General features: G+C 51.7%; 1 protein-coding gene across 12 annotated transcripts; it reads left to right on the top strand.

Moving 5' to 3' along the window:
* On the top strand, positions 1,059-27,784 carry PRODH2 (proline dehydrogenase 2). 12 transcript variants are annotated; one of them, XM_021097111.1, is made up of 23 exons: positions 1,059-1,333; positions 1,410-1,606; positions 1,696-1,834; positions 1,913-1,999; positions 7,248-7,328; positions 7,408-7,563; positions 7,663-7,829; positions 12,831-12,941; positions 13,321-13,406; positions 23,649-23,763; positions 24,161-24,326; positions 24,405-24,562; positions 24,643-24,703; positions 24,780-24,904; positions 25,026-25,118; positions 25,556-25,897; positions 25,975-26,132; positions 26,211-26,404; positions 26,489-26,561; positions 26,651-26,739; positions 26,828-26,983; positions 27,457-27,506; positions 27,592-27,784. In XM_021097111.1, the coding sequence occupies exons 1-23, from the start codon at positions 1,160-1,162 to the stop codon at positions 27,665-27,667; spliced, it is 3,054 nt and encodes a 1,017-aa protein (XP_020952770.1). In that variant the 5' UTR covers positions 1,059-1,159; the 3' UTR covers positions 27,668-27,784. The 12 variants fall into 12 exon arrangements, with proteins under 12 accessions (XP_020952770.1, XP_020952769.1, XP_020952776.1 ...); XM_021097110.1 differs by having other exon boundaries at positions 26,828-26,989; XM_021097117.1 differs by having other exon boundaries at positions 26,928-26,983; positions 27,592-27,681.

The following is a 27,796-nucleotide window of genomic DNA, read 5'->3' as shown; positions in this document are numbered from 1 at the left end:
TAAGTGAACAATGATGAATCATAATCAGAATTCAGAAAAAAGACACAGAAGCCCCCATAAGCTTCAACCCAGTTACAACTCCTCCAATTCCTTGAGCTAAACACCTCTCTAACTTTTGCGTGATAAGGATTTCCTTGCTTGTCTTTTCTTTATAGTTTGACCACCCACGTATGTTGCCATTTCATTGTCCATGCTTTGGAGTTTATTGAATAGATTAATACAGCATATTCCATTTAGTCGTTGTCTGGCTTCTTCTTTTTTTTTTTTTTTTTTTTTTTTTTTGGCCACCCCTTGGCATATGGAGTTCCCAGGCCAGGGATCAGATCTGAGCTGCAGTTTCAACCTATGGTGCAGCCGCAAAAACACTGGATCCTTAACCCACTATGCCAGATTGATGATCAAGCCTGCATCCCAGAGCTTCAGAGATGCAACCGACCCCATTCCCACCACAGTGGGAACCCTGTGGTTGGTTTCTTTCATGAAATATTACATATGTGAGATTTATTTGGGTGGTTGTGTGTATCAGTAATTTATCCTTTTCATTGCTGTATAGTACTCCATTGTATGAATATACCACAAAGTCTTCATCCATTCTCCACTCGATGGAAATTTGAGAGGTTCCCATTTAAGGTTATTACAAATAGTGCTGCTGTGAACATTTCTTCCTGTATAGGTTCCCTTATGCTCAAGTTCAAGTTCTCCGGGATATATACTCAGTATGGAACAGATGGGTTAAATGTTACATGCATTTTCAAATTTGTTCAATAACACTATATTTGTTCCCACTTTAAGATGAAACAATTGCAACAAAAGAGATTTCCCAAGATCACAAAGCCACACTGTCTTGTTCCCAGAGCTCACTCTTCCTTAACACTCGCTGGTACATGATGGGCACCTAATAATCGTGAGCTGTTATGCCGACGGTCATTGGGGGCTATTATTGGGGGTTGCCTTTCCCATACCCATTATTCTGAACTCTGTCCCTATAAGTTAATAATTAACTACCCCCCCCCCAAAGAGCCTGTGATCCTAAAGATTTGCCTTTCCCTGGGTACTGCCTGGTTAATCAGTCACTGCCCCTGGCCGGGCAAGGGGCACTTGGTAAACTTGCTACCTCCAGAGCCCCCTGACCTGGTGTGGAAGCGGTGAAGGACTCCTGATGCTCCGGACCTGTCGTGCGCTCTGCTCGCAAGCCAGCCCCTCCCCTGGGGGCTGGCAGCCCCCGAACTTTGATGGTGGGGCCTTTCACCTCAAGGGCACAGGAGAACTGACCCGGGCTTTGCTGGTGCTACGGCTGTGTGCCTGGCCCCCTCTGGTCACCCATGGCCTGGCGGTGAGCAGTGACTGCGGGGATGGGCCTAGGGGACACCCAGGGCCAGGCTCTAAGGCCTCGCTCCCTGTTACCCCAGCTCCAAGCCTGGTCTCAGCGACTCCTGGGCTCCCGGCTCTCGGGCGCACTTCTCCGAGCATCCATCTATGGGCAGTTTGTGGCTGGTGAGACCGCAGAGGAGGTGACGGGCTGTGTCCAACAGCTCAAGACCCTAGGCCTCCGGCCCCTCCTGGCAGTGCCCACTGAGGAGGAGCCAGACTCAGCTGTCAAGACTGGGTGAGTAGGGGGCCAGGGCCCAGGGGGGCGGGAGGCTGGGAAGGAAGGGGGTTAGTGGGCTCAAGCCCTGACGCCTGCTGGCTGGGCAGTGAGGCCTGGTATGAGGGGAACCTCAGGGCTATGCTGCGATGTGTGGACCTGTCACGAGGCCTTCTGGAGACCCCTGGCCGAACTGGAGACATCCTCATGCAACTGAAGATTACAGCGCTGGCCAGCACTCAGCTCTGTGTAAGGGAGGGGCAAGGGGGGAGGGGGGTGTTGTTGCCCACCAGGTCCCCCTCACCCCCCACTACCACCCCATTCCAGAAGGAGCTAACCTCATGGGTCAGAAGGCCAGGGGATTCCTTGGAGCTGAGCCCCAAGAGACTGGCTGAAGCCATGGACTCTGGGCGGGTAAGGACCTCAGGCTGGGAGAGATGGAACGACTAGTGGGGGATGTGGAGGCGGCAGGCACCTGCCAGGGGCGTGTGCAAAACATTAAGGAGTTCCTGTTGTGGCTCAGCAGGCTATGAACCTGACTAATAGCCATGAGGATGCGGGTTTGATCCCTGGCCTCGATCAGTGGGTTAAGGATTGGGTGGTGCTGAGAGTTGTGGTGTAGATTGCAGATGATGCTTGGATCTGGCATTGCTGTAGCTGTAGTGTAGGCCAGCAGCTACAGCTCCGATTCCACCCCTAGCTTGGGAACTTCCATATGCCATCAGTGTGGCCCCAAAAAACCTCCGAAAACAAAACAAAAAAAACCCACCAAGCCATTTAACTACTTCTACTTCCAAGGTTAAAAAGATCTGAATAAATGTGGCTACAGCCCTGGGGCATGGCTGGAATGAATAGAAAGAACATGGGTCACCTGGGGATTTTAGGGGAGGGGCCTGGGGGCTGCCGAGCTCCCAGAGGCGGGATGGAGATGGCAGCTCTTCAGCAACTAGAAGCAAGTACTCAATCTTTTATCAATCAACTCAGCTCTGCTGGTGCGTGCTGACTAGCTGGGAGCTATGATTAGACCAATAGGCTTTTGGTTCATTCATTCACTCATTCATTCTTTCATTTCTTCTTCATTTCCAAATCATACCCTCCCTGCTATTGGCAACCACTCCATCCTGTATAATGTGAATTTCTTTGTCATCGTGATTTTATTTTGCCAAGTATATGCTATTTGGGGGCATATTTTCTCAACATTTTATTATGAAAAATTTCAAACATATGGAAATGTTGAGGAGTTCTTGTTGTGGTGCAACGGGATTGGCAGCATCTCTGGAGCACTGGGGTGCAGGTTCGATCCCCCGCTGGCACAGTGGGTTAAGGATCCATCATTGCCACAGCTGTGGTGTAGATCACAACTGAGGCTCAGATCTGATCTCTGGCCCAGGAACTACATACGCCATGGGGCAGCCAAAAAAGAAAAAAGGAAAAAAAAGAAAAAGCTGAAAGAATTTTGCAATGGACACCCATATACCTGCCACTGTTAACATTTAACTAGACTTTTTTTAAGACCGTATCTATCCTCCATCCATTCTTTTATCCATCCAACAATCCATCGTATTTTTTTGATGCATTTTACTTCTCCCTCAGATGTTTCAGAATGCACATCCCCTAGTTAAAGCTCAGAAATAATTTCTTTTCAGGTGAAACTTACATAACAATAAAACGCACACATTGTAAATGTACCCTTTGATGAGTTTGGACCGATACACACCTGAGCTATTCAAATCTCCATCAAGCTATTAGACATTTCCATCACTGCAGAAAGTTCCTTTGTGCCCTTCTCCATCCATCTTGGGGATATAGTTTGAAATGTACACAAGTAACACTCTGTTTACTTACTTTTTCCACTGAGCCCTCTGAACTTAATAGCCTTCAAGCCTCTCTGTGTGCATCTCACCCAGTATTTCCACTGCTCCTTCTGGCCCTGTGGTTTGTCTCTCCTGGGATGGACACCTGGGTGGCCTGTGGGTCTCCGCTACCACAAATAATGCTTCCTGGCACCTGCTGATGTTTCTTATTTCAATTTGTAATTGTAAAAATATGTTACAGGTCTTAGGGCTTCAAGGACCAGCCTTAGGGTGTAACGAGATTTACCTCTTCATGAGCTTTAGTTTACTATGTGAGGACGGTGATAGTAATTTCTTCCCAGGATGATTTTAAGGCCTAAAACCCCTGCCAGGCTGGCATCTTCACAATGACAGAGGAACCCTCCTCCTTTGGTGGCATTTGCTTCCCTTGGCTTCCCCAAGACCATCAGACCTGGTCTCCCTTATCCATCTCCACTGGTTCGTTCTCCATCTTCGTAAGGTTTTAGTCTGCCTGGCTCAAATAATACGGAGGTTTCCCCGGGCTAGGTCCTGGCTGTCTCTCCTTTCACATCTTACTCCGCTCCAAGGGGCCTTCTCACCACCCCTCAGAGCCTCAGCTTCCCTGCTCTGCACTAATGATGCCCACCTTTCTGTCTCCAGCCCCAGCCTTTCCCTTGAGCTCCCTGGACACCTGGACACCTTCCGCCGACGTTCCCCAGACTCCATACCCCACTGACCTTGGGGTCTCTCCAAACCTGCCCCTTCCTCCCGTCCCCAACTTAGTCCCCCCTCCCAGCTCCCACCCATCTGTGGTCTCCACAGCGCAGTTCGTGGCTGTCCCGTTCACGGCCATATCCCGGCCCCTGGCCCCTAGACCAGCTATGATAAACGTATGTCAAATGAATGAATAAATGAATGGAGCAAATGAGGTTGAAATAATAAACTGATGGTGGAAAACTTACAGATCACTCACAATGGGCCACTCGCTGTCCTAAGTGGTTTTTATGTGTTCGAGGGAGACATTTACTCTGCCAGTGAGTGGGCGTGTAGGGTGATGCTTAAGAACCCAGGCTCTGGGAGTTCCTGATGTGGTGCAATGGGATATTCAGGGTCTTTGCAGCACCAGGATGAGGGTTCAATCCCCAGCTTGGCACAGGGGTTAAAGAATCTGGTAGGTCACAACTGTGCCTTGGATCTGGTCCCTGGGAACTCCGCCACAGGGAGGCCAAAAAAAAAAAAACCAAAAAACAAAAAAGAACTCAGGCTCTCTAGAAGGTGTGGTTTAAATCCCAGATCAAGCTGTGTGACTTTAGAAGAGTGATCTCACCTCTCTGTGCCTGAGTTCCCCCTTCTGTAAAATGGGGATGATAATAGCCCCTACCTCAGAGAGTGGTGAAGGGTAAACGGAGACCTGGGGTAGCGCCTGGCACTGAGTAGGCCCTCCGAGGCTGCTCACACACCAGAGCTCCCCAGGACAGTTCTCCGATTTTTTTTTTTTTTTGGACCCAGAAGTGTATGGAGCTCCCAGGCCAGGGATCAGATCCAAGCTGTAGCTGTAGACAAATCCGCAGCAATGGCCACGTCGGATCCTTAACCCACTGTGCCGGACAGGGATCAAACCTGAGTCCCAGCGCTCCCAAGATGCTGTCGATCCCATTGCACCGCAGTGGGAGCTCTGACATTCTCTGATTGAAGAGAACTGGGCAGGTGCCCCTCACTCTTCCCTCCTCCTGGAGAGAGTTTTCTCCCCCAAGAAGGGGTCCGTATCCATCCTGTTGGCTGTTCCATCCGTTCCTCTTTCTTTAACCTCCCAATTTCTTTGAACCCAGCTGGACTGCCCGAGTCACCCGCAGCTCACATTCACCCGTGAACCCCCTTAAGAAGACTGTGCATGAATTAGGGACGTTATCGCTTCCACATTACAAATGTAACAATACCCTGGAGTTCCCACCATGGCTCAGTGGTAATGAACCCAACTAGTATCCATGAGGACACGGGTTCGATCCCTGGCTTTGCTCAATGGGTCAAGAATCTGGCATTGCTATGAACTGTGGTGTGGGTCGCAGACGCAGCTTGGATCTGGCGTTGCTGTGGCTGTGGCTAGGCCGGCGGCTACAGCTCTGATTCGGCCCCTAGCCTGGGATCCTCGATATGCCACAGGTGCGGCCCTAAAAAAAAAGAAAAGGAAAGAATGAAATGTAATAATTCCCTAAATATTCGCCGAACTTCTGCCACATTCCAGGTGCTGCACCAGGTGTGGACTTGATGACCAAGACAGACAAAATCTCTGCCCTTAGAGGCACTAATTTTCTAGTTAGGGAGGGGCAAGAGACACTCAACCATTAAAACCAAAGCCAATATGTAACTAGTATAACTCATCATCATAGGGAAGCAGAAAGCTGAGGAGGGGAAAGGAGAGTGCCATAGGGAGGTACAAATTCAGCCAGGAAGACCTCATAGAGCAGGGGACACTGGGAGAAAGAGCCAGCACAGAGGCAGGTGACATCTGGGGGAAGGAGTGTTCCAGGTGGAAGGAACAGCCAGAGCAAAGGCTCTGAAGTGGGATGGCCCCTGGCATATTCAAATAGCAGCAGGGGGGTGGGGTGGCTGAGGCGGGCAGTGAGCCTGGGGGGCAGTGGGCCAGGCAGGGTGGGAAGGAGGTGAGAGCAGCAGGGCCAAACTGGGGAGCCTTGGGAGTTGCAGAGTTTGTTTGGGGGTGGGTTTTTTTGCTTTTTTTTTTTAAGGGCTGCACCTGGGGCACATGGAAGTTTCCAGGCTACGGGTCCAATGGGAGCTATGGCTGCTGGCCTACACCACAACCACAGCAACGCGGGATCCGAGCTGCATCTGTGACCTACTCCACAGCTCATGGCAATACTGGATCCCCGACCCACTGAGTGAAGCCAGGGCTCAAACCCACATCCTCAGGGATACTAGTTGGATTCATTTCTACTGCACCACGACGGGAACTCCGCAACGAGGTCTTTGACGTTTGATGTGGACACTGAGGTCCCAAGAGGCTAATGCGAGGTCACACTTGTGGCACTTATTATGAGCTAGCCACTGTTCCAAATACTTTTTTTGTTGTTTATTCCAAGTCATTTTGCTCTCCCAGCATCGGTCTCCTCACTGGAACATGGGGCTTAGAATAACATCTGCCTACGAGGATCATTGTGAAGATTAAATAAATAAGATAGTATAAGATAGTATATGAAGATCAATAAGTAAGATAGTATATAACATGCATATTGAGTGCTTATCACATGCTGGCACTGTCCTCTGCTTTTTATGTCCAGACACAGCTCACATATTAACTAATTCTTATTCACAGAGCAACTCCACAGGTGGATACTATCATCCTCCCTTTTTTTTTTCCTTTTTTGGCCACGCTGCGGCATGTGGAGCTCCCAGGCCAAGCATCAGATCTGAGCTGTAGTTTCAGCCTAAGCCACAGCTGTGGCAGCGCCAGATCCTTAATCCACTGTGCACGGCCAGGGATTGAACCTTCGACCCAGTGCTTCCAAGACACTGCCGATCCTGTTGCGTCACAGCAGGAACTCCCATCCTCCCCATTTTACAGAGGAGAACATTGAGGCCCAGAGAGGTTGTATGACTTGCTCAAGGCCACACAGTAAGTGGTGGAGCCAGAATTCAAACTCAGATTCTGGGCACTTGACCGATGGGCTCTCTCTACCCACATAAATAGCATCTATATGATGTAACTACTTTTCAAACTGCTAACACTTTCGAAACTGTTTTTCCCTTCTCTGTGGTTGGAGAGAGGGGACTTAGGCCCTGGAAGGGTCCAGTAGCCCTGAGCTGCTCTCACCTCCCCTCTGCCCCTCCAGGACCTCCAGGTCTCCTTCCTCAACACTGAGCAAAACCGGCATCTCCAGGCCTCCCTGAGCCGCTTGCACCGGGTGGTACAGGTAACACCTCTGCCTTGGTCTGGCTCCACTGCACCTGCTGGTCACCCCTGGGGGCCCCACCACAGTCTCTCCCCCTCAGCATGCCCGCGCCCAGCACGTGAGGCTCCTGGTGGATGCTGAGTACACCTCGCTGAACCCTACACTCTCTCTGCTGGTGGCCGCCCTGGCTGTGCGCTGGAACAGCCCCAGGGAAGGCGGGCCCTGGGTGTGGAACACTTACCAGGCCTATCTGAAGGTGCGAGGTGCCCTGGGGGTGCGGGGTGGGGCAACAGGTAGATCACAGGCTGGGATCCCGGTTCCCTCCTGACCTGAAGCTGCCCCCATGCTCTGCCAGGACACCTACGAGCGGCTGAGGCGAGATGCTGGGGCCGCAGACAGGGCTGGCCTGGCCTTTGGAGTGAAGCTGGTACGAGGGGCATATCTGGACAAGGAGAGAGAGCTGGCCCGGCTCCAGGGGACTGAAGACCCCACTCAGCCTGACTATGAGGCTACCAATCAGAGGTGAGTCTGGGCTGGACCGGCCTCTGAGTAATATCAACGTCCGACTTTTCATTCGGGCTCACCTCCCAGGGTGCTGAGTGCCCTCTCTGCCCTCGTCCAGGACACTGTCACTTCCCACCTGAACAGCAGCCATCCCCTTGGGCTCCCTGCTCGGTCCTCTGTCCCCTCTCCCCATTCCGTCCCCAGGTGCAGCCAGAGGGACCTGTTAAGACCTGAGTCAAATCTTGACTCTCTCACGGCAGCCAGCACACTTTCCATAAGCCCCAATCCTGTCCCCTCACTCACTTCACTGTAGCCACACTGGCCTCCTTGATGACCCCAGGGCCTTTGTACTTCCTGTTCCCCCTGACCCGAACGTGCTTCCTGCAGACAGCTGCATTGCTCAATCCCTCACATGTACTTACTGGTACCTTCTCAAGGGACTGTCTCTGTCCTCCCGTCAAAAACAGGAACATCCCACATCCACTCTCTTCTTGGATTTCTCTTTCTCCCAACACTTGTCAGCAGCTGAGGTTTCACATTCAGTTGCTCACTGTCTACCCCATGAGCATGTGGGCCCAGGAGGGCAGGGCTTTCTGACTTGTTCACTGCTGACCTCCCAAGGCTTAAAAGTGTGCCTGCTGCATGGTACGGGTCCAGGTTCTTTGGTGGTGGTGGGTTTTATTTTTATTTATTTATTTATTTATTTAGTGGCTGCCACATTGCAGCAACTTTGATGTGGGATCTCAGTTTCCAGGCCAGAGCTTGAATGAACCTGGCTACAGGGGTGAATGCACTGAATCCTCACCACTAGACCACCAGGGAACTCCTGGTACAGATCTGTTGAATGAATAAACAACCCCAAGCATTTGATACTATTTTTATCATCCCCATTTCACAGAGAATGAGACCAAGGCACAGAGAGGTAGAATCACTTCCCCAAGCTAACAAGTGGCAGGGCCAAGATTTGAGCCTAGGCAGACTGGCTCTAGAACCCACATTCTTACCCACCTCACCTCACCCCATGCAAGTGATGCTCCTTGGACCACCCTCCCACAGCCCTGCAGAGAAGGAATTTCTTCTTTCAACACTTACTCTCAGAGTTCTCGTCGTGGCTCACTGGTTAACGAATCTGACTAGGAATCATGAGGTTGTGGGTTCGATCCCTGGCCTTGCTCAGTGGGTTAAGGATCTGGAGTTGCTGTGAGCTGTGGTGTGGGTTGCAGACGCGGCTCGGATGCCACATTGCTATGGCTGTGGTGTAGGCCGGCGGCTGCAGCTCCAATTAGACCCCTAGCCTGGGAACCTCCGTGTGCCACGGGAAGCGGCCCTAGAAAAGGCAAAAAGACAAAACAAACAAACAAACAAACAAAAACACTAACTCACCAACCACCTGATTTAGATCAGGACCTGTGCGACCAAGGTGGCCCCCAGGTCACAGTAGCAACCAAGGTGGCCCTCAGGCCCTATCCTCAGGGAGCTTTCAAAGCCTGACTCCATTTCACAGTGGATCAAGGAGGGGGCTGTAGAGCCACAGGAACTTACCAAGCTTCCTGAGCAAGTGGCCAAGCCACCAAGACTAAGCTTGCATCCAAGGCCCATGATGGCCCCTAGGCACGTTTGTGTCCCATAGGCTTAATCACTGGCACCATTATTTGTTTTTACTGAGATGTAATTCACATACCATAAAATTCGTTTTTGTTTTTTGTTTTTTTTTTCTTTTTATAGCTGCACCTGTGGCATATGAAGTCCCCAGGCTAGGGGTTGAATCGGAGCTGCAGCTGCAGGTCTGCACCACAGCCTCAGCAATGCCAGATCTGAGCCGCATCTGTGACCTATGCCACAGCTTGTGGAAACACCATAACCTTAACCCAACTGAGAGAGGCCAGCATTGAACCCTCATCCTCATGGACGCTATGTCAGGTTTGTTTTTTGTTTTTTTTTAGGACTGCCCCCTTGGCATATGGAGGTTCCGAGGCTAGGGGCGAATCAGAGCTGTAGTTGCTGGCCTACACCACAGCCATAGCAACACCAGATCCGAACCACGTCTGCAAACTACACCATAGCTCACGGCAACGCTGGATCCTTAACCCACTGATCGAGGCTGGGGATCGAACCTGCGTCCTCATGGATACTAGTCAGATTAATTTCTGCTGAGCCACGACGGGAACTCCATCAGATTCTTAACCCACTGAGCCACAACAGGAGCTCCCGCTATTTTAAAGTGTACAATTCAATGGCTTTTAGTGTATTTGTAAGATGGTGCAGCCATCACCTCTGTCTAATTCTGGAACATTTTTATCACCTCAAAGAAGAAATCCCATCTCCATGTGCAGCCACTTCTCATTCCCACCTGCCCTCTGTCCCTGGCAACCACTAATCTGCTTTCTGTCTCTGTGGCTTTTGTGTATTTTGATGTTTCATATTAATGGAATTATATGAAATGTGATCTTGTGTACCTGGCTTCCTACACTCAGCACAATGTTTTCAAGGTTCGTCCATGATGGAGCATGAGTCAGTGCATCATTCCATGTTCTGGTTAAATACTATTCCATTGGGTGGACAGACGGTTTTTGTTTTTTGTTTTTGTTTTTTTGTCTTTTTAGCAGGGCCAGGGATCGAACCTGCGTCGTTGTGGTTACTAGTCAGAGTAATTTCCCCTGAGCCACGACCGGAACTCACAGACATTGTTTTGTTTATCCATTCTTCAGCTGACAAACATTGGGACTGTTTCCACTTTTTGTCACTGTGAATAGTGCTGCCATCAATAGCCGTGTACACAGTTTCATGTGAACGTACATTCTCAATTATCTCAAAAGTTCAGGTCTCTAGGAGAATCTTTGGGTCATATGATATCCCCATATTTAACTTTTTAAGGAACTGCCGGATGGTTTTCCAAAGCGGCTGCAGCATTTTAGATTCACGCCAAGCCTGGGCGAGGGTTGCAATTCTGCACTTATGCTGTAGTGCAGTACCATTAAGGTTGTAAGAGAGATTTTGAATAAATAATACATTCAGGAGTTCCTGTTGTGGCTCAGTGGTTAACGAATCCAACTAGGAACCATGAGGTTGCAGGTTTGATCCCTGGCCTTGTTGAGGGGGTTAAGGATCCGGCGTTGCTGTGGCTGTGGTGTAGGCCAGTGGCTACAGCTCCGATTAGGCCCCTAGCCTAGGAACCTCCATATGCCGCCGGAGCAGCCCTAGAAAAGACAAAAAGACCAAAAAAAAAAAAAATTCATATGATTCAAACATCAAAATTATATGGGAGTTCCCTAGCAGTCTAGTGGTTAAGGATCCAGCATTGTCGCTGCTGTGGCATGGGTTTAACCACTGGCAGGGGAATTTCTGCATGCTGCAGTCACAGCCAAAAAAAAGACCCGCAAACAACCCATCAAAATGATATGAAAATTGGAGTTCCTGATGTAGCTCAGCAGGTTAAGAACCCAGCTGGTATCCATGAGGAAGCGGGTTTGATCCCTGGCCTCTCAATCAGTGGGCTAAGGATCGGGTATTGCCCTGAGCTTCAATGTAGGTCACAGATGCAGCTTGGATCCCGTGTTGCTGTTGCTCTGATTCAACCCCTAACCAGGGAACTTCCATATTCCACAGGTACGGCCCTAAAAAGACACATGAAAAATTATATGAAAATGAACACCTCCACCCACAGCCCCATCTACTCTGGGTCTCCCTGCTCCTGCAGGTAACCACTTTTGTTAGTTTTTTACACCTGATTCCTGAGTTCCTGAATGCAGATACAGGCAAACACCAAGATTTTTGAGTGTATGTATGCAGAAAGCATCATGCCTGTGGTCCTTGCTTTCTCCTCAGCTGGGTATCTTAAAGGCAGAATAGTCTGATGTTAATGAGCCCAGACCCTGGAGCCACACACAGCCTGGGTTTAAATTCGAGCTTGGCCACTTGGAGGTGTGTGACACGGAGACAAGGGACGTTACCTTGCTCAGCTCAGTTTCCCTCTGTAAGAAGGGGAATAACCGGAACCTCTGCCTCCCAGAGTTGATTCAGAGTAGATGAGTCAATGTGTGCGTGTCAGCCAGGGTCCCAGAGGAAGCAGAATTCCAAGCAAAGGAGTTGAGCTTTATTTTTTTTAAGTTTTATTTTTGTTTTTTAGGGCTGCACCAGAGGCATATGGAAGTTCCCAGGCTAGGGGTTGAATGGGAGCTACAGCTGCTGGCCACAGCCGCAGCAACTTGGGACCAAGCCTCGTCTTTGAACTACATCACAGCTCACAGCAACACTGGATCCTTAACCCACTGAGCGGGGCCAGGGATCGAATCCGCATCCTCATGGCTACTAGCTGGGTTTGTTACTGCTGAGCCACAATGGGAGATCCAAAGGGGTTTAACTTTAAAATTAAATTGATGATGATGATTGTACAACTATAAATATAATAAATGCCAGGCTGCGGGATCCTTAATTCACTGTGCCAGACTGGCATTGAACCTGTGTCCCTGTGCTCACCACACGCCACTAATCCCATTGTGCCGAAGCGGGAGCTCCTTGACAGTCTTTTTACACTTCTGTAACAGTGCCCAAGCCCCTGGTCCTTTTACAGCTGCATGCGCTCCACTGTCCTCTGGGTGTTCATTCAGCCGGTCCCCCGTTACCGGCATCGGGGTCACTGCTAATCCTGCTCTGTAGACAATGCTGCAGTGAGTGACCTTGGGTAAATGTCATCTTATGGGATGTGGCTCTTTGCTGAGAGATGGCCGTTGTGCCAAAGGCTTTATGTCCACCGTCGTCTCACTCCATCCTCACAACAACGCCATGAAAGAGAAGGAAAAGCCTCTGAGGGTGTGTCCCTCGTAGCTGAGGAAGGTGGGATGCAGGTATTTCCTTTTTTTTTTTTTTCCCCTATAAATTTACATATGTTTTTGTTTTTTTGTGTATGTTGGGATGCAGGTATTTCCTGACTCCAGGATCCTTGCCCGAAGCGCCCCTCAGGTCCTACAGCCTAATCCTCACTCATCAGGTGCCATAAATTGAACCTTCATCTCCCTTCAGTTACAGCCGCTGCCTGGAGCTGATGCTGAACCATGTGGCCCATCGTGGCCCCACGTGCCACCTCATGGTGGCGTCCCACAATGAGGAATCGGTCCGCCAGGCAACCAAGCGGTATGAAGTAGGGGAATGGGAGACAGATCCCCAAAGGGTGGTGGACATGGAACGAGGGGAGGGCCAAGAGGTTCAAAGGGGAGCTGGGGAGGAGAGTCAAAATATTTAACCCCTGCTACTCCTGTAGGTCCCATAGGCCCCAGCTGAGCAAGGCATCGCCCCTTACTTGCTGGGGCACGAGGAGGTCCAAGGGTTCCAGGGGAGGAGCTGGGATGCACGGGGGAGTTTTCAGAGGGCCCAGGGCAATGGTGATTTATCAGTGAGTTTGGAAGTGCTTCAATATGTGAATAACTCGAACAGCCCTATGTGTGCAGAAAGGCTGACTTTCAGCACCAGATCCAGCCACACGGTCTGGACTGAAGCGTGGCCTCTTCTGTAGCATGTGGGAGCTGGACATCCCTCTGGATGGGCCCATCTGTTTTGGACAACTTCTGGGGATGTGTGACCATGTCTCCTTGGCATTAGGTATGAATGATCCATCCCCCAGCCCCCACCCCCATGTCCCAGCCCCAGGCCTCATTCTTTCCCAACCAGATCCCTTCTCCCCATCCCAGACAAGGCCTGGCCAGGCTCCCATCCAGCGCCTGCAGCCGGCCCAACGCCAGACCCTTCCAGATAGGTCTGCCCCGGATCTGAAGGCCTTGCAGGCCTGTGTCTGTGTCTGGGGTCTGTTGTTTTTGTTGGTTCCTGATCACGGCATCTTGTTTCCTGTGTGCTTTGGTTACCTTTATTGTGTTGTTTCCCAGGGCCTGAGACCGGAAGATTTATGTTTCCTTCTGCTGGGTACTAAGGGGTACAAAATCACTGTACTTTAAATTCATAGCTTGAGGGTTCTTGAGATATCCCAGGGGTGCAAATTAGGGCTGCAAAAATGTTAGGGCCATACCCTCTCAGAGATGTATTTATCTGTTTTCTTTCTTCCTTGCTCTGCTTATGGTCAAGGTCCTTCCCTGGGTGTGTGTGTAGTGGCGGGAGTTGGGGGGAGGGCTAATTTCTTGTTAATTCACACCCTGAGGGTCTAGATTTTTGGGATTCCAAATTAATCTGGGGACAGTCTTCTTTATAATTCCCCCTGGTCAGTCTTTGAGCCTCCACTTCTGTACCCACGTATGTACCCCCTCAAATGTGAAGTCATCAAACAGCAGTTCAGTTTGCCTTCAGGGTAGGAATGCTTTTTGTGCATGCCTTCTTTGGATTCTCACTTTCTCTCTCTCTTTTCTTTCTTTCTTTCTTTTTTTTTTTCTTTTTTTCTTTTTTTGTCTTTTTAGGGTCGCACCCATGGCACATGGAAATTCCCAGGCTAGAGGTCAAATTGCAGTTGCAGCTGCCAGCCTACACCACGGCCACAGCAACGAGAGATCTGAGCCGCATCTGTGACCTACACCACAGCTCACAGCAACACCAGATCCTTAACCCACTGAGTGGGGCCAGAGATTGAACCAGCAACTTCATGGATACTAGTCGGGTTTGTTACCCCTGAGCTACAACGGGAACTCCCCCTTCTTAAATTAGTAAATTCGGAGTTCCCGTCGTGGCGCAGTGGTTAACGAATCCGACTAGGAACCATGAGGTTGCGGGTTCGGTCCCTGCCCTTGCTCAGTGGGTTAACGATCCGGCGTTGCCGTGAGCTGTGGTGTAGGTTGCAGACGCGGCTCGGATCCCGCGTTGCTGTGGCTCTGGTGTAGGCTGGTGGCTACGGCTCTGATTAGACCCCTAGCCTGGGAACCTCCATATGCCGCGGGAGCGGCCCAAGAAATAGCAAAAAGACAAAAAAAAAAAAAAATTAGTAAATTCCTTATTCTCTTGGAAGCATTTTAATAGCTTTGAGAAATTTTTTTTAAATGATTCCTTGATTTTTAGCTTTGTCAGGGGGACATTTTCTCCCACTCACCTACTCCACCACGTTCTTGGAAATGGAAGTCTGTTCCAGATGGGGCCTGGGGGAGCCTCTTCCCAAACATGAGCCCACACCCTGCCAATGCTCTCCCTCCAGGGCAGGCTGGCTATGCTGTGTACAAGTCCATCCCCTATGGCTCCCTGGAGGAGGTCATCCCCTATCTGATCCGGAGGGCCCAGGAGAACCGAAGTGTACTGCGGGGTGCCCGCAGGGAACGGGAGCTGCTCAGCCAAGAACTTCGGCGGAGGCTGCTGGGGCGGGGCCTGAGGGTACCCCATTAGCATCCCTAGGGGTCATGTGGTCAATAAAGGTCTTGAGCTGCTGCCCAGATGGCTGCCCTGCACTGAAGCCGCCTCCTTGGGGAAGGGCTAACCTCAGTCAGCCTGAGCTAGGGGTCCCTGTAATTCAAGGGAGATCTCCAGATGACCCTAGAGCATGGTAAGGGCATTGATCAGAGACTAATGAAGTCCCCACTCACCCACCCTAAGGCGGCCTGTCCTGCAATAGGCCAGTTAGTGGCTGATGTGGAAATTTTTCTTTACCTCAGTGGACGCCCAGGTGAAGGGCACAGGTGAAAAGCAGACAAGGCACTGATGTCTAGAGACTGGACTAAGGCCATGTGTCCAGGGAAGGACAGAGGGAAGAGCCAAACCACTCTAATTTTTTTTTTTTTTTAAATAGGCTGCACCCATGGCATATGGAATTTCCCAAGCCAGTGACCGAATCCGAGTGGCAGCTGTAATTTATGCTGCAGCTATGACAGATCCTTTAACCCACTGCATCGGGCCAGGGATTGAACCTGCGCCTCAGGAACCACCTGAGCTGCTGCAGCCTGATTCTTAACCCACTGTGCTACAGTGGGAACTCCTTTTTTTTTTTTTTTTCCCTTCAGCGTGCAGTGGCTTGATGTGGTCAAACCCAGGCCTTGGGAAAGTGCCAAATCCTAACCACCAGACCACCAGGGAACTCCCAAACCTTTCTCTCATTTAATAAGCATTTACTGGGTTTCCTTCTGAATCAGGCTGAGGTAAACAACACAGAGAAAACAACAGTGACAAACAATCCCAGGCCTCACAGGCCAACCCAGAGTGGTCAGGGTTGTTGTGATGGGAGGAGCCCAGGAGGAGTATCAGAGAAATGTCTGGAAAAGCCTGGAGGCTGTGGGAGGCCAGGAGTTCCCGTCATGGCGCAGCGGAAACAAATCTGATTAGCCATGAGGTTGCAGGTTCAATCCCTGGCCTTGCTCAGTGGGTTAAGGATCCAGGGTTGCTGTAGTGAGCTGTAGCGTAAATCACAGATGCAGCTCAGATCTGGCGTGGCTGTGGCTGTGGTGTAGGCTGGCAGCTGTAGCTCCAATTAGACCCCTAACCTGGAAACCTCCACGTGCCGTGGATGCGGCCCTAAAAAGAAAAAAAAAGAGAGAGAGCGTTCCAAAGAATAACTAAGTGAGGAGTTCCTGCTATAGCCCAGCGAGTAAAGAATTCAAATGCAGCAGCTTGGGTTGCTGCAGAGGCATGGGTTCCATCCCCAACCCAGTGCAGTGGGTAAAAGGATCTGGGGTTGTGAAACCTTTGGTGTAGTTTGCAGCTGCAGCTCAGATTTGATTCCTGGTCCAAGAAGGTCCATGTACCACAGGTGCAGCCATTAAAAAAAAAAAAAAAAAAAAAAAAAAAGAATAACCAAGTGAATATGGAGAAGAGCATTCAAAGGCAAGGGCCTGTGCAGAAACGCGGGAGTAGGGAGAGAAGGATGATGGAGGATGGCAGGGCCAGATGATGCAGTCTTAGATGCCACACTGCAGGGCCTGGACTCTGTCCCAAGGGCAGTGGGGAATCAGGAGGGTTGGAAGGGGGGTGGGCGGGGAGGACAACACTGAGTCTGGTTGGGCTTTAAGAAGATTCCTCTGGCTGCCACGTGCTGGGTGGACCCTGGGCTCTCTGGTTCAGAGCCCAGAGGAAGCTGAGGTAGGGAATCCTGCCAGGTAACGGGAGCGAGGAATGCTGTGGGGAAGGGGTTGGGGGAGGAAGCCAGTGGAAAGACTAATCAGGAGACTGAGTGGAAAGGCCTGGAGCTGACAGGCTGGATTGGAGGGAGACATTCAGGGAGAGGCCCAGGGCCCTGGCTTAAAGAGGGGACAGTGGGGCCAACCTTGAGATGGGGATCTGGGAGTAAATGCAGTTTGAGGAGATACTGAGGTCAGTGTGGGACCCAGTGGGTGTGAGGATCCAGGGGCAGGTGTTCAGGGCATTGAGGGGCCCCAGGTGTGGGGCAGAGAGAGGGAAGAAACAGCCGGGGCGGGGGCGGTTAGAAGCATGGGAAGACTGGCAAGGGCAGAGACCAGGAACGGCCCATCATTCCGAGCAAGAAGACGCTAACATGTACAGCGCAGCCACGAGGTCTGGAGTGCACCGCCATCTCTAGTACTGGGTCTCCTCCGAGGCGCGCCTAACGAGCATTGCTCAGAGAAGGGAGGCCACTGCGCAAGCGTAAAGGTGGCCAGAGACCGCTAATGGGCATGCGCTTAGGATTCCCGCCCAGATCCTCCGCGACGCACGCACAGGGTCACGTGGCAGTCACGTGGTGCTCACAGTGGGAGTCCAACGGTAGGCGCCAGGCCACCTCCGCCCTCTACCAACCCCCCTCCCCCAGCTCCCCCTCCCCCCGCCCTGCCTCAGACCTCCCCCTCCCTCCTTCTCCTCCTTTCTTCCCACCCCTCCTGCGTCCTCCAGCCCCACCTCTTATCAGACCCTGTCTCGGTTCTGCGCACGGTTCCCTCAGCCCAAGGATCCGGTCCTCAGCCCCCCTTCCTTCTGTCTGTCCCTTCTCCTAGCACATAGGCCCTACCCCAGAATGCAGGTGCTTCCCTAAACCGCAGTCTACGCCCCCCATCCTCAGACCCTCCTGCGGCCAGCAGACCCCAGCCGCTGCCCTCAGAACCTTCCTCAGGGCCCTTTCTCCAGCCCGGGGCCCCTGCCCTCAGACTGGCCTCTTCCTGGATGCCTGCGTCTCACAGCCTAGGGACCCCATCCCTTCTCAGGTCCTACCCTTTAGGCCTCTGTTCCTCCAGCTTTTGGGTAAGCTGCAGACCCTCCTCCTGAGCCCCCCGACTCCTTGCTCTGGCTCAGATCCCGTCCCTCTAGCCTTTCCAGCCCCTCTCCAGGACGGCGCGCCCAGCCCTCAGATGTCCTTAGATCCTCTTCACGCTCAGACTCCCTTAGACCCCTGACCACCTGGTCTGTGGCTCTCTCAGAGCCCACCCTTTTCTCATTCAGACCCCTCTCTGCAAATCAGACCCCTCTTGAATCCCTTCTCTTTTTCATACTGTCCACCCCAACGCCCCAGAACTCCCAGCCAGCTCTGTCTTTATCACCCCCAGAGGTCTAGTCCTTCGCTTTCTCCTGCCCTAATGAGACCTGCTAGCTGATTCCTGGCCAGGAGCTGGTTGAATCCAGAGCCCACAGATGCCCTCGCTTCCTTCTCCGTTCCCGGTGGAGCTGGGCTCTGTTCAGGATCCAGAAGGCCAAGTGGGCCGTCTACATCGCCTGGCTGTGGCCCGGGGCCCAGGCTGGGGCCTCACCAGGCTCCTGCGGAGAGGTGAGACTTTCGCTGCTGGAAATGCCCCTGGGAGACAAGATCAAGGGGCAATGTGTAGGGTGCGACTTCATTTGGCCATTCAGCAGAAGTGTACCAGGCACCTATTACGTGTCAAGGCTCTGTTGTCTGTGATGGGAAACATGACCTTCTGGGTCATTGTGAATGAAATTTATTATAAGAATTTAAGAGTGATGAGGATGAGATAGACACGTTGGAAAGGATGGCCTTTCGGATGGGTGATACTTGGGTCCCACAGCATAAGAGCCAATCATGCACGTAGCTGGGAGAAGAGCACTTCAGAAAGATGGAATAGCCAGTGAAAAGGCCCTGAAGTTAAAACACAAACTAGGTATGTGTAATAGCAACAAGGAGCAAGGGGATGAGGAGAGAGAACTGAAGCTGAAGAGGCAGCAGGTACAGACAGGAAAGGGCCTTAAAAGGGATGTAAATTTTGTTGGATTTTGTTCTGTGTGTAACTGGAAACCATTGGAATTGTAGGCAGGAAATTAACATTGTCAAATGTACAATTTCTGTTTTTCATTGATTTTTGTAAATTGATTGTGTGTCTGGCCACTGTCTGAACTTGCTTAATAGTTGTAGTGCTATGCTGATTCTTTTGCTTTTTAAAAAATTAAAAAATTTTTTAAATTTAATTTTTATTTTATATTGGAGTTTAGTTGATTTACAATGTTGTGTTAGTTTTAGGTGTACAGCAAAGTGATTCAGGTATACATATATCCATTATTTTTCAGATTCTTTTCCCACATAATTTATTACTGAATATTGAGTAGGGAGTTCCCACTGTGGCTCAGGGGGTAAGAACCTGACTAGTATCCATGAGAATGTAGGTTTGATCCCTAATCTCACTCAGTGTGTCGAGGATCTGGCATTGCTATGGTTGTAGTGTAGGCAACCCCTAGTGTAGTGTGATTCAACCCCTAGCCTGGGAACTTCCATATGTTGAGGGAGTGGCCCAAAAAAGCAAAAAAAAAAAAAAAAGAGAGAGAGAGAGAGAGAATATTGAATAGAGTTCCTTGTGCCATGCAGGAGGTCCTTATTGATTATCTGTTTTATATACAGAGTGTGATATGTTACCGCCAGATTCATAATCTCCCCCCCTGCCACATTTCCCCTTTGGTAACCATTGTTTTTGAAGTCTGTTTCTGTTTTGTGAATAAATTCATTTGTATCATTTTTTTTTTTTTGTCTTTTTGCTATTTCTTGGACCGCTCCCGCGGCATGTGGAGGTTCCCAGGCTAGGGGTCCAATCAGAGCTGTAGCCAGACATTGGCCTACGCCAGAGCCACAGCAACGCGGGATCCGAGCCGCGTCTGCAACCTACACCACAGCTCACGGCAACGCCGGATCGTTAACCCACTGAGCAAGGGCAGGGACCGAACCTGCAACCTCATGGTTCCTAGTCGGATTCGTTAACCACTGCGCCACGACGGGAACTCCCATTTGTATCATTTTTAAGATTCCACATTTAAGTTATATCATATGATATTTGTCTTTCTCTGACTTTATTTAGTATGGTGATTTCAAGGTCCATCCATGTTATTGCAAATGGCATTATTTCATTCTTTTTATGGCTGAGTAATATTCCATTGTATATATGTACCACATCTTCTTAATCCATTCACCTGTCAATGGGAATTTATGTTGCTTCCATGTCTTGGCTATTGTGAAAAGTGATGCAGTGAATATTAGGGTGCATGTATCTTTTTGAATTATGGTTTTCTATGGATATATGCCCAGGATTGGGATTGTTGGATCATATGGTAGTTCTATTTTTAGTTTTTAAGGAACCTCCAGAAGTTCCTATTATGGCTCAGCAGTAACAAACCCGGCTAGTATCCATGAGGATGTGGGTTTGATCCCTTGCCTTGCTCTGGGTTAAGTATCTGGTGTTGCCGTGAGCTGTGGCATAGGTCAGCAGCTGCAGCTCCGATTCCACCCTTAGCCTGGGAACTGCCATAGGCTTTCCACACCTTCAGCCCTAAAAAGCAAAAAAAAAGGAACCTCCATATTGTTCTCCATAGTGGTTGTACTAATTGACATTCCCACCAGTGTTGTAAGAGGGGTCCCTTTTCTCCCCACCCTCTCCAGCATTTATTGTTTGTAGACTTTTTTTTTTTTTCTTTTTCATCCCCACCTGCACCATATGGAAGTTCTTGGGCCAGAAATCTAATCCAAGCTTCAGCTGTGACCTCTGCCATAGCTGTGGCAACACAGGATCCTTAACCCATGTGCCACAGCAGGAACTCCTGTAGAATTTTTGATGATGGCCATTCTGACTGGTTGAAGTGATATCTCATTGTACTTTGTGATTTACCTCTCTCTAATAATTAGTGATGCTGAGCATGTTTTCATGTGCTTTTTGACCATTTGTATGTCTTCTTTGGAGAAATATCTATTTAGATCTTCTGTCCATTTTTTGACTGGGTTGTTTTTTTGTTGTTGTTTTTTTATTGTTATAGAGCTGCATGATCTGTTTACACACACACACACACACACGCAGACAGGACTCAGGCCACATCTGCCACCTATGCCACAGCTTGTGGCAATGCCGGATCCTTAACCCACTGATTGAGCAACCAGGGATCAAACCTACATCCTCACAAACACTACGTTGGGTTCTTAACCTGCTGAGCCACAAAGGGAACTCCTGTTTGTATATGCTGGAAATTAACCCCTTGTTGGTAGCTTTGTTTGCAAATATTTTCTCCTACTTTGTAGGTTGTCTTTTCATAATGATTTTCTTTGCTGTGCAAAAGCATTTAAGTTTACTTAGGTCTCATTTGTTTATTTTAGGTTTTATTTTCATTACTCTAGGAGGTGGATCCAAAAAGATGCTACTACCAATTATATCAAAGAATGTTCTGCCTATGTTTTCCTCTAAGAATTTTGTAGTGTCTGACCATACATTTAGGTCTTTAATCCATTTTGAGTTTATTTTTATGAAGGGTGTTAAGGAATGTTCTAATTTCATTCTTTTACATGTATCCATCCAGTTTTCCTAGCACCACTTATTGGAGAGACTGTCTTTTCTCCATTGTATATTCTTGCCTCCTTTGTCATAGATTAATTGACCATAGGTGTGTGGGTTTATTTCTGGGCTTTATATCATATTCCATTGATCTATATTTCTATTTTTATGCCACTGCCATCCTGTTTTGATTACTCTAGCTTTGTAGTATGATTTTCTGTTGTTATCTGCAGACTGTGTGACAGTTTGGTCTCAGCTATTGTCTTTTTTTTTTTTTTTTTTTTGGCCCGCAGCATGTGGAAATTCCCAGGCCAGGGATCAAACCTGTGCCACAGCAGCAACCCAAGCCACTGCAGTGACAGCACAAGATCCTGAACCCACTGTGCCACAGGAGAACTCCTGTACTATTAAATCTTTAAACTGAGATTTCTTTTTCCTGTCATAAGGTGATGGCCAGAACTCCCAAACTTTTTTGCCAGTGGACATTTTTCCCCTTGTTCATGATATTAAAGAGAAGCGTTTGTGTTTTTGCATTAGGTACCATGCTTTCTCATGGGTTTTGATTTATAAATTTTATCAAGTAAGGAAGTTCCCATCTATTCTTAGTTTTCTGAGGTGTTTTTTTTCCCCCTAATGATAAGTAGGTATTGAATTTTATCAAATGATTTTTATGTATCTAGTAAGTGTGATTTTTGTCCTTTAATTCATGAATGTGTTTTGTTACATTGATAGACTTTTTTGTTGTTGAATCATGCTTGTTTTCTGGGAATAAATCGACAGGGTTGTCCCTTTTACTTTATTTAGGGGCTTTGCATATATGATCATAAGTTGAACTGATAAATACTTTCATTTCTGACTCTGGAAACACTCATCTGATTTTGGAGTTAAGGTCATATTAACCCCATAAAAATGAGCCTTGCCCTCATTTTCTATTTTTCTGTTTTGGAACAACTTATATAAGATTATACATGAAATGAAGTGATAATGATTATATCATGAAATGATTTATGTTTTAAGAAAATCGCTGTGCAGGGCAAGACAAATGCAGAAAACCAGTTAGTATGCCATTGCAGAGGATGGTGGGCTACCAAGTAAAATAGGATGCAGTGAATATGATATTCAGAGGCTCCTGAAGAACCGCATTTAGAGGGATTTTGCGGAAGAGACCAAGCTGAGTTGAACCAAGTTCATCATTGATTAGCTGTGTGCCAATTACCTTGGAGTGCAAGGGCAAAGATACCATGCATTTGCCCTCCCTGGGTATATGGGATAGGGTCTGGAGGATCAGGGACTCGGGGGTGATGGATGCAGAGGAACAGAGCTTGGGGCATGACGGATGTGGAGATGAAGGCTTGGGAGGGGGGATCTGAGCAGGATGATGGCAGGCATGGAATTGGTGAGGCGTAGAAGCTGAATCTAAGGAGCTTACTACCTGGATTCAGCTCTTAGATGCAGTGTTCAAAAATAAACTTGAGGAGTTCCCGTCGTGGCTCATTGGTTAGCGAATCTGACTAGGAACCATGAGGTTGTGGGTTCGCTCCCTGGCCTTGCTCAGTGGGTTAAGGATCTGGTGTTGCCGTGGGCTGTGGCGTAGGTTGCAGATGCGGCTCGGATCCTGAGTTGCTGTGTCTCTGGCGTAGGGCAGCGGCTATAGCTCCGATTTGATCCCTAGCCTGGGAACCTCCATATGCCGTGGGAGTGGCCCAAGAAATGGCAAAAAAGACAAAAAAAAGAAAAAAAAAAGAAAAAGAAAACTTGAGAGATTTCTGATAAAATCCAGAGAATCTGCTTTTCTTGAATTTGATGCTGGCCACATGGGCCCTATATTCATACAGTGAACTGGAGCTGGGTGTCTGCCCCAGACAGTGCACAAGGCTCCTGTAAGCCTGACTACCCACAAAGTCCACGTCCTCCTGGCCCCCAGGTACCTTTCTGTGATTTTGACACCTCTGGGATGGGGGATGGATGTCAGTATCACAGCATCAGGTAGATGTCACTTTGTTCCAATCTGTGGACTTAATGGTGAGCACTGCTGAGATGGCATCTGAGGCAAAGGCCCCTGCGGCTGGAAGGTGGGGGTTCCAAGTCATAGAGATGGAACCTGGAGTCGAGGATCCCCCTGTCAAGGAGGGACTGTGGGAGCTGGGAATTGGGAAAGGTGTTGCCAGGACCTCTGGACCTGCAGTAAGGGACAGTGACAGCCCTAGTGTCACTCACTGTCCCTCAGTTGTCCAGGTGGACGGTGAGAACTCTGCTGGGCAGACGGCACTCTTCCTCTCGGCGCTGCTGGGACGCAGCTCTGCCGTGCAGCTCCTGCTGGCCTTTGGTGCCAACCCCAACCAGTGAGTGGATAGGTGGCGACTGCCCCCCTCTCCCGGGGCCCCGAGTCTGAGCCCCACAGAGCCGGTCTCTCTTCTTCCCCAGAGGCTTCTCTCCCTCAGACCCCCTGACCTCCCCTGATAACCCTCCCGTCCCCACTGACCGCCGCCACACCTTGTTCTCTCAGTTCACCCCTTCCTGTCCTCCCGCGACTGTTCCCACTCTCCCCGTGCTTCCCATTCTCCCAGCGATCCTCTTGTCCTCCCAAAGACTCCACTGTGTCCCCAAGTGAGGGGGACACAGTGATATCCACCTCCCATGACCATAGTGACCCTTTTATCTCTCAGTGCTCCTGTCCTGCCACCTCCTGTCCCTGTTCCGTGCCTCTCTTAATCCACCACTGCTCTCTGTTTGCTGCAGCCGCTGCCTGGATGGCAGCACACCTGTGCATGCGGGCGCCTTCTCGGGCCGCAGCCTGGTGATGCTGCACCTGCTGCAGGCGGGGGGTGACCTGCGTCTGCATGACCAGCAGGGCCGCACCCCTCAGGACTGGGCAGAGCAAGGTGGTGCCAAGCAAAGCTGGGAGGTGAGCCCCAGCCAGGGTAGGGCAAGGGTACCAGGACCAGCACCCCACCCTCCCTCACCTCTCATGCCCCCCGTCCAGGTGCTGGAGCTGTTACAGCTCTGCCGGGCCCACATATCAGCACTTGTGCACGGCAGTGAGTTGGCCCCCACTGCGTCCCTGGGGCAGGTGCAGGCCAGCTCTGGACGCAGCCTGCGTGGTGGTTCCCTGCTCTTGCTGCGGCTGGTGCAAGTGGACAGGTAACGGTCCACACCCTGAAGCCTGCCCAGCCCCAACTCCCAGCTACCCGGACTTACTCTCGGACTGCCCTTTACCCCAGGACACTGAGGCCGGAGCAGGTCAGGAGACCCCCCCAAATTCCAGCCTTAGGGTTTGGCCAGGTAAGCAGGAGATGTGGGAGGGAGTGGGGACCACCCCGTTCCCTTCCTGCCTCATGGTTCCGCTCCCTGTCCCCAGCTCAGCAGCCTGGCACCCCTGGGGCTTGTAACGGGTGTGCCCCTTGCGGACCCCAAAGAGCTGCTGCCAGCACAGGGCGAGCCTGACCGCACCTACAAGAGCAGCTCCCACACCCTCATGGCCAAGTGAGAAACAGCCTCCCCCCACACCCCTGCCTGGGCCCAGCAGAGCCCGGCTCTCCAGTTCCCTCCCAAGGAGAAGCCCCTCCTCTCAGCCCTACATGCTCTCCCCGCCCTGCTTCCCCAGCCTCCTGTGGAGGGGCCACCCCGTGACCGTGCGGCAGCTGCAGGCCCCTGGAACCCAGCCTGATGTGCTGTTGGCTGACCTTCAGCACTGCAGGTACGTCACCTCCGGCCTCTCCCCAGGCCAGCCCAGCCCCGCAGACCAGTCTCCCGGCGCCCAGTCGACTCGAGGGTTTCATAAGCAGAAGAGCAGGGAGTGTAGCAACAGCCGCGGTTACAGTCTTCATCTCTGGGCCAGCGCTTGGCATGAGCCCTCCTACTAGGGTGACCCCCACCCCCTCCACCACCACTGGAAAGGGGGTACCCAGTTCTGTGTGCTGCCTTGTAGGCCTCAGAGGGGAGGTGTGTGTAGCTAGGGTACCAAGGACAGGGTGCAGGCTGGGTGCTGGCTGTGTGATCCGGGTCCTGGGTTCTCCTCTCCTGTGGCTGAGGGAGATGGTCAGCCTGATGGCCGAGGCTGCACTCCTGGCACGTGGTGATCTGTGCCCGGGAGCCACCCCCACCCTCTGAGTGGCCTGCTCTCCTCCCGCCCAGCACCCTGCACCACCCCAACCTCTTGCTGCTGATGGCCCTGAGCCCCTCGGCGGACCTGTCGGGGCTGCGCCTTCTCTTTGAACCTGTGTGGCTGGGCTCCCTGCATGTGGTGCTGCACTCACGGGGACCAAGAGAGGGAGTACCTGGCCCCCACCCTGTGCCAGGCCTGCCACCTGGCCACCTGCTGCTGCAGGTGTTGGAGGCCCTGCTGTTCCTGCAGGCCCGCTGGCGTGCTCACGGCGGCCTCAGCTCCCATGCTGTGCAGCTGGTGCGGCCAGGCCTGGCCAAGGTGGGCAGCCTGGAGCACGGGCGCCCATTGCACCAACACTGGCTGCAGCCCAGGTCAGTGCCTGCCTCACTTGCCTGCCCGTGTCCCTGCCCAGCGGCCACTGGCTCACCAGGCCCCTTGGCCTCCGCAGGCCACAGCAGGGCTACCCCTGGGGAGGCCCAGGCCCAGGGCTGCCCCCGCCTCCTGAACTGTACCCATGGCTGCCACTTGAGCTCATCCGCGGTGATATGCCTGCTGCCACCTCAGACCTCTACAGCTTCTGCATCCTGGCCCAGGAGGTCTTCACTGGTCAGTGAGTGATCCTGTTCCCTGTCCCACTGAGGCCCCCCAAGCCCGTTCGGGTCCCCCAGTCATGCTTCCTCACAGGAGAGCTGCCCTGGGCTGGAAGAGAGGGGCCTGAGGTGAAGGCTAAACTGGAGGCAGGTGAGAGCCCGGCCCTGGATCCCCTGGTGCCAGCCCCCTACCAGGCCCTGGTACGGGCTGGACTGGGCCTAGGGCCTGCTGACCGCTGGGGCAGCCTGCAGAGTACGCGGTACCTGCTGCGGGAGGCCATGGCCCAGGTACAGTACAGGGAGGCAGAGGTGGGTGGTGGCCGTGCAGCCTCGGGCAGGGCCCATGTCCCACACCCAGCCTCCTCTCCACAGGACTCGGCTGCTGAGGTGGGCTCCCCAGTGGACTGGACCACACTGAGCCCTTCACCCCGGGGTTGTCCGCCAGGTAAGAGGGCAAGGAGGGAGGGTAGCAGGTGCTGAACATGGCTCAGCTTTGCCCCCGCCCCATTCCAACCAGCTGGTCTGTTCCCCCAGAGTCACTGTACTATGAGGTGGCTTCCAGAGCCAAGACTGCACCCCGGCCCGTGCCCCCTGTGATGTCCCTAGGTCCCTCCCCATCCCAGGTAGGAGCCAAGAAGGGGTGTGGAGGGCCAAGGGAGCTGTGGGGCACCTGGGTAACCCATGCCAGCTCTCTGCCATCGCTCTCTGTAGGTGCTGGGCCACAGCAGAGTCCAGAGGGGTAGAGCCTGGGACTCGGGTAGCAGCTTGACTCTAAGCAGCAGCCTGAGTCCCAGCCCTGACCTCTGCCCAGGCCGCAGCCCCACAGCCAGGGTCAGCCTGCACCGCTGCCTGGAGCCCAGAGCCACGGTACAGATACCCTGAGCCCTGTGTGACTGTTCGTTTGCTCACCTCTGGCCCCTCCTCTGAGTTGTCACCAACCTGTTTCCCTAGCTGCCTCTTCTCTGACCAGGGACCCCCTGGGACCCTGGTGACCCCTGACCAACCCTGCTTCCCCCAGGGCCCTGTCCTGCAGTCCAGCCTTCAGGATTCAGCCTCCCAGCTGTGGACCCAGGGCCCTGAGGAGCAGTTTGAGAGGAAGGTCTTAGCTAAGATTCAAGCCCTGCAGGGGCTGCAGCTGTGCACACAGGGCTGCCCTGCTGGGCCCCCAGCCCCATGAGCCCACCCCCTGCCTGCTGACTCACAGGGAGGCTGCTGGCAGGGAAGGCCACGAGGGCAGGTGAAGCAGGGGACCCTGAGCCCAACCCCTGCCCCCTCCCACCCTCCCAGGCCATTCTGAGCTCTGGCCCTGGAGTGGCAGCTCCAGTCTTTTTCTCCTGCAGGCGCCCAGCCCTGAGCTGATCAGAGGAAGTCTCTTCTCCAGCCTGCAGAAGTGAGAAATGGGGCCCTGCTGGGAGGGCCCCAGGCCCCTTCCTCACCCCTGGGTAACCCTCTGCCCACCCCTCCCCCTCCCCCAGGATGGATCTGCTGAAGGAGATCATAGCAGAGCTGCAAGGTGGATGCCAGCTTGACCAGGCTCAGTCTCATTCCTGACACAAATTGTTAGGGTGCCATGACATCCACATCTTCTCTGCAGATGTCACCCCTCAGAGCCTCCCAGGAGTGACTCCCCACTTAGCACCTGCTGACATGATAAAATGATAAAGCAGCGCATCTGTCACT

The sequence above is a fragment of the Sus scrofa genome, chromosome 6, assembly GCF_000003025.6.
Source record: "Sus scrofa isolate TJ Tabasco breed Duroc chromosome 6, Sscrofa11.1, whole genome shotgun sequence".
Lineage (NCBI taxonomy): Eukaryota > Metazoa > Chordata > Mammalia > Artiodactyla > Suidae > Sus > Sus scrofa.
Note: the sequence above shows the minus strand (reverse complement) of the source record. Positions and strands in the feature narration are given on the sequence as shown.

Coding starts and splice junctions, on each gene's coding strand:
- PRODH2 (XM_021097109.1), top strand. CDS start 1,160: ATGCTCCGGACCTGTCGTGCGCTCTGCTCGCAAGCCAGCCCCTCCCCT. Junction 2,000..7,247: donor AAGCCATGGACTCTGGGCGG/GTAAGGACCTCA, acceptor CTGCCCCTCCAG/GACCTCCAGGTCTCCTTCCT. Junction 25,898..25,974: donor CAACACTGGCTGCAGCCCAG/GTCAGTGCCTGC, acceptor TGGCCTCCGCAG/GCCACAGCAGGGCTACCCCT.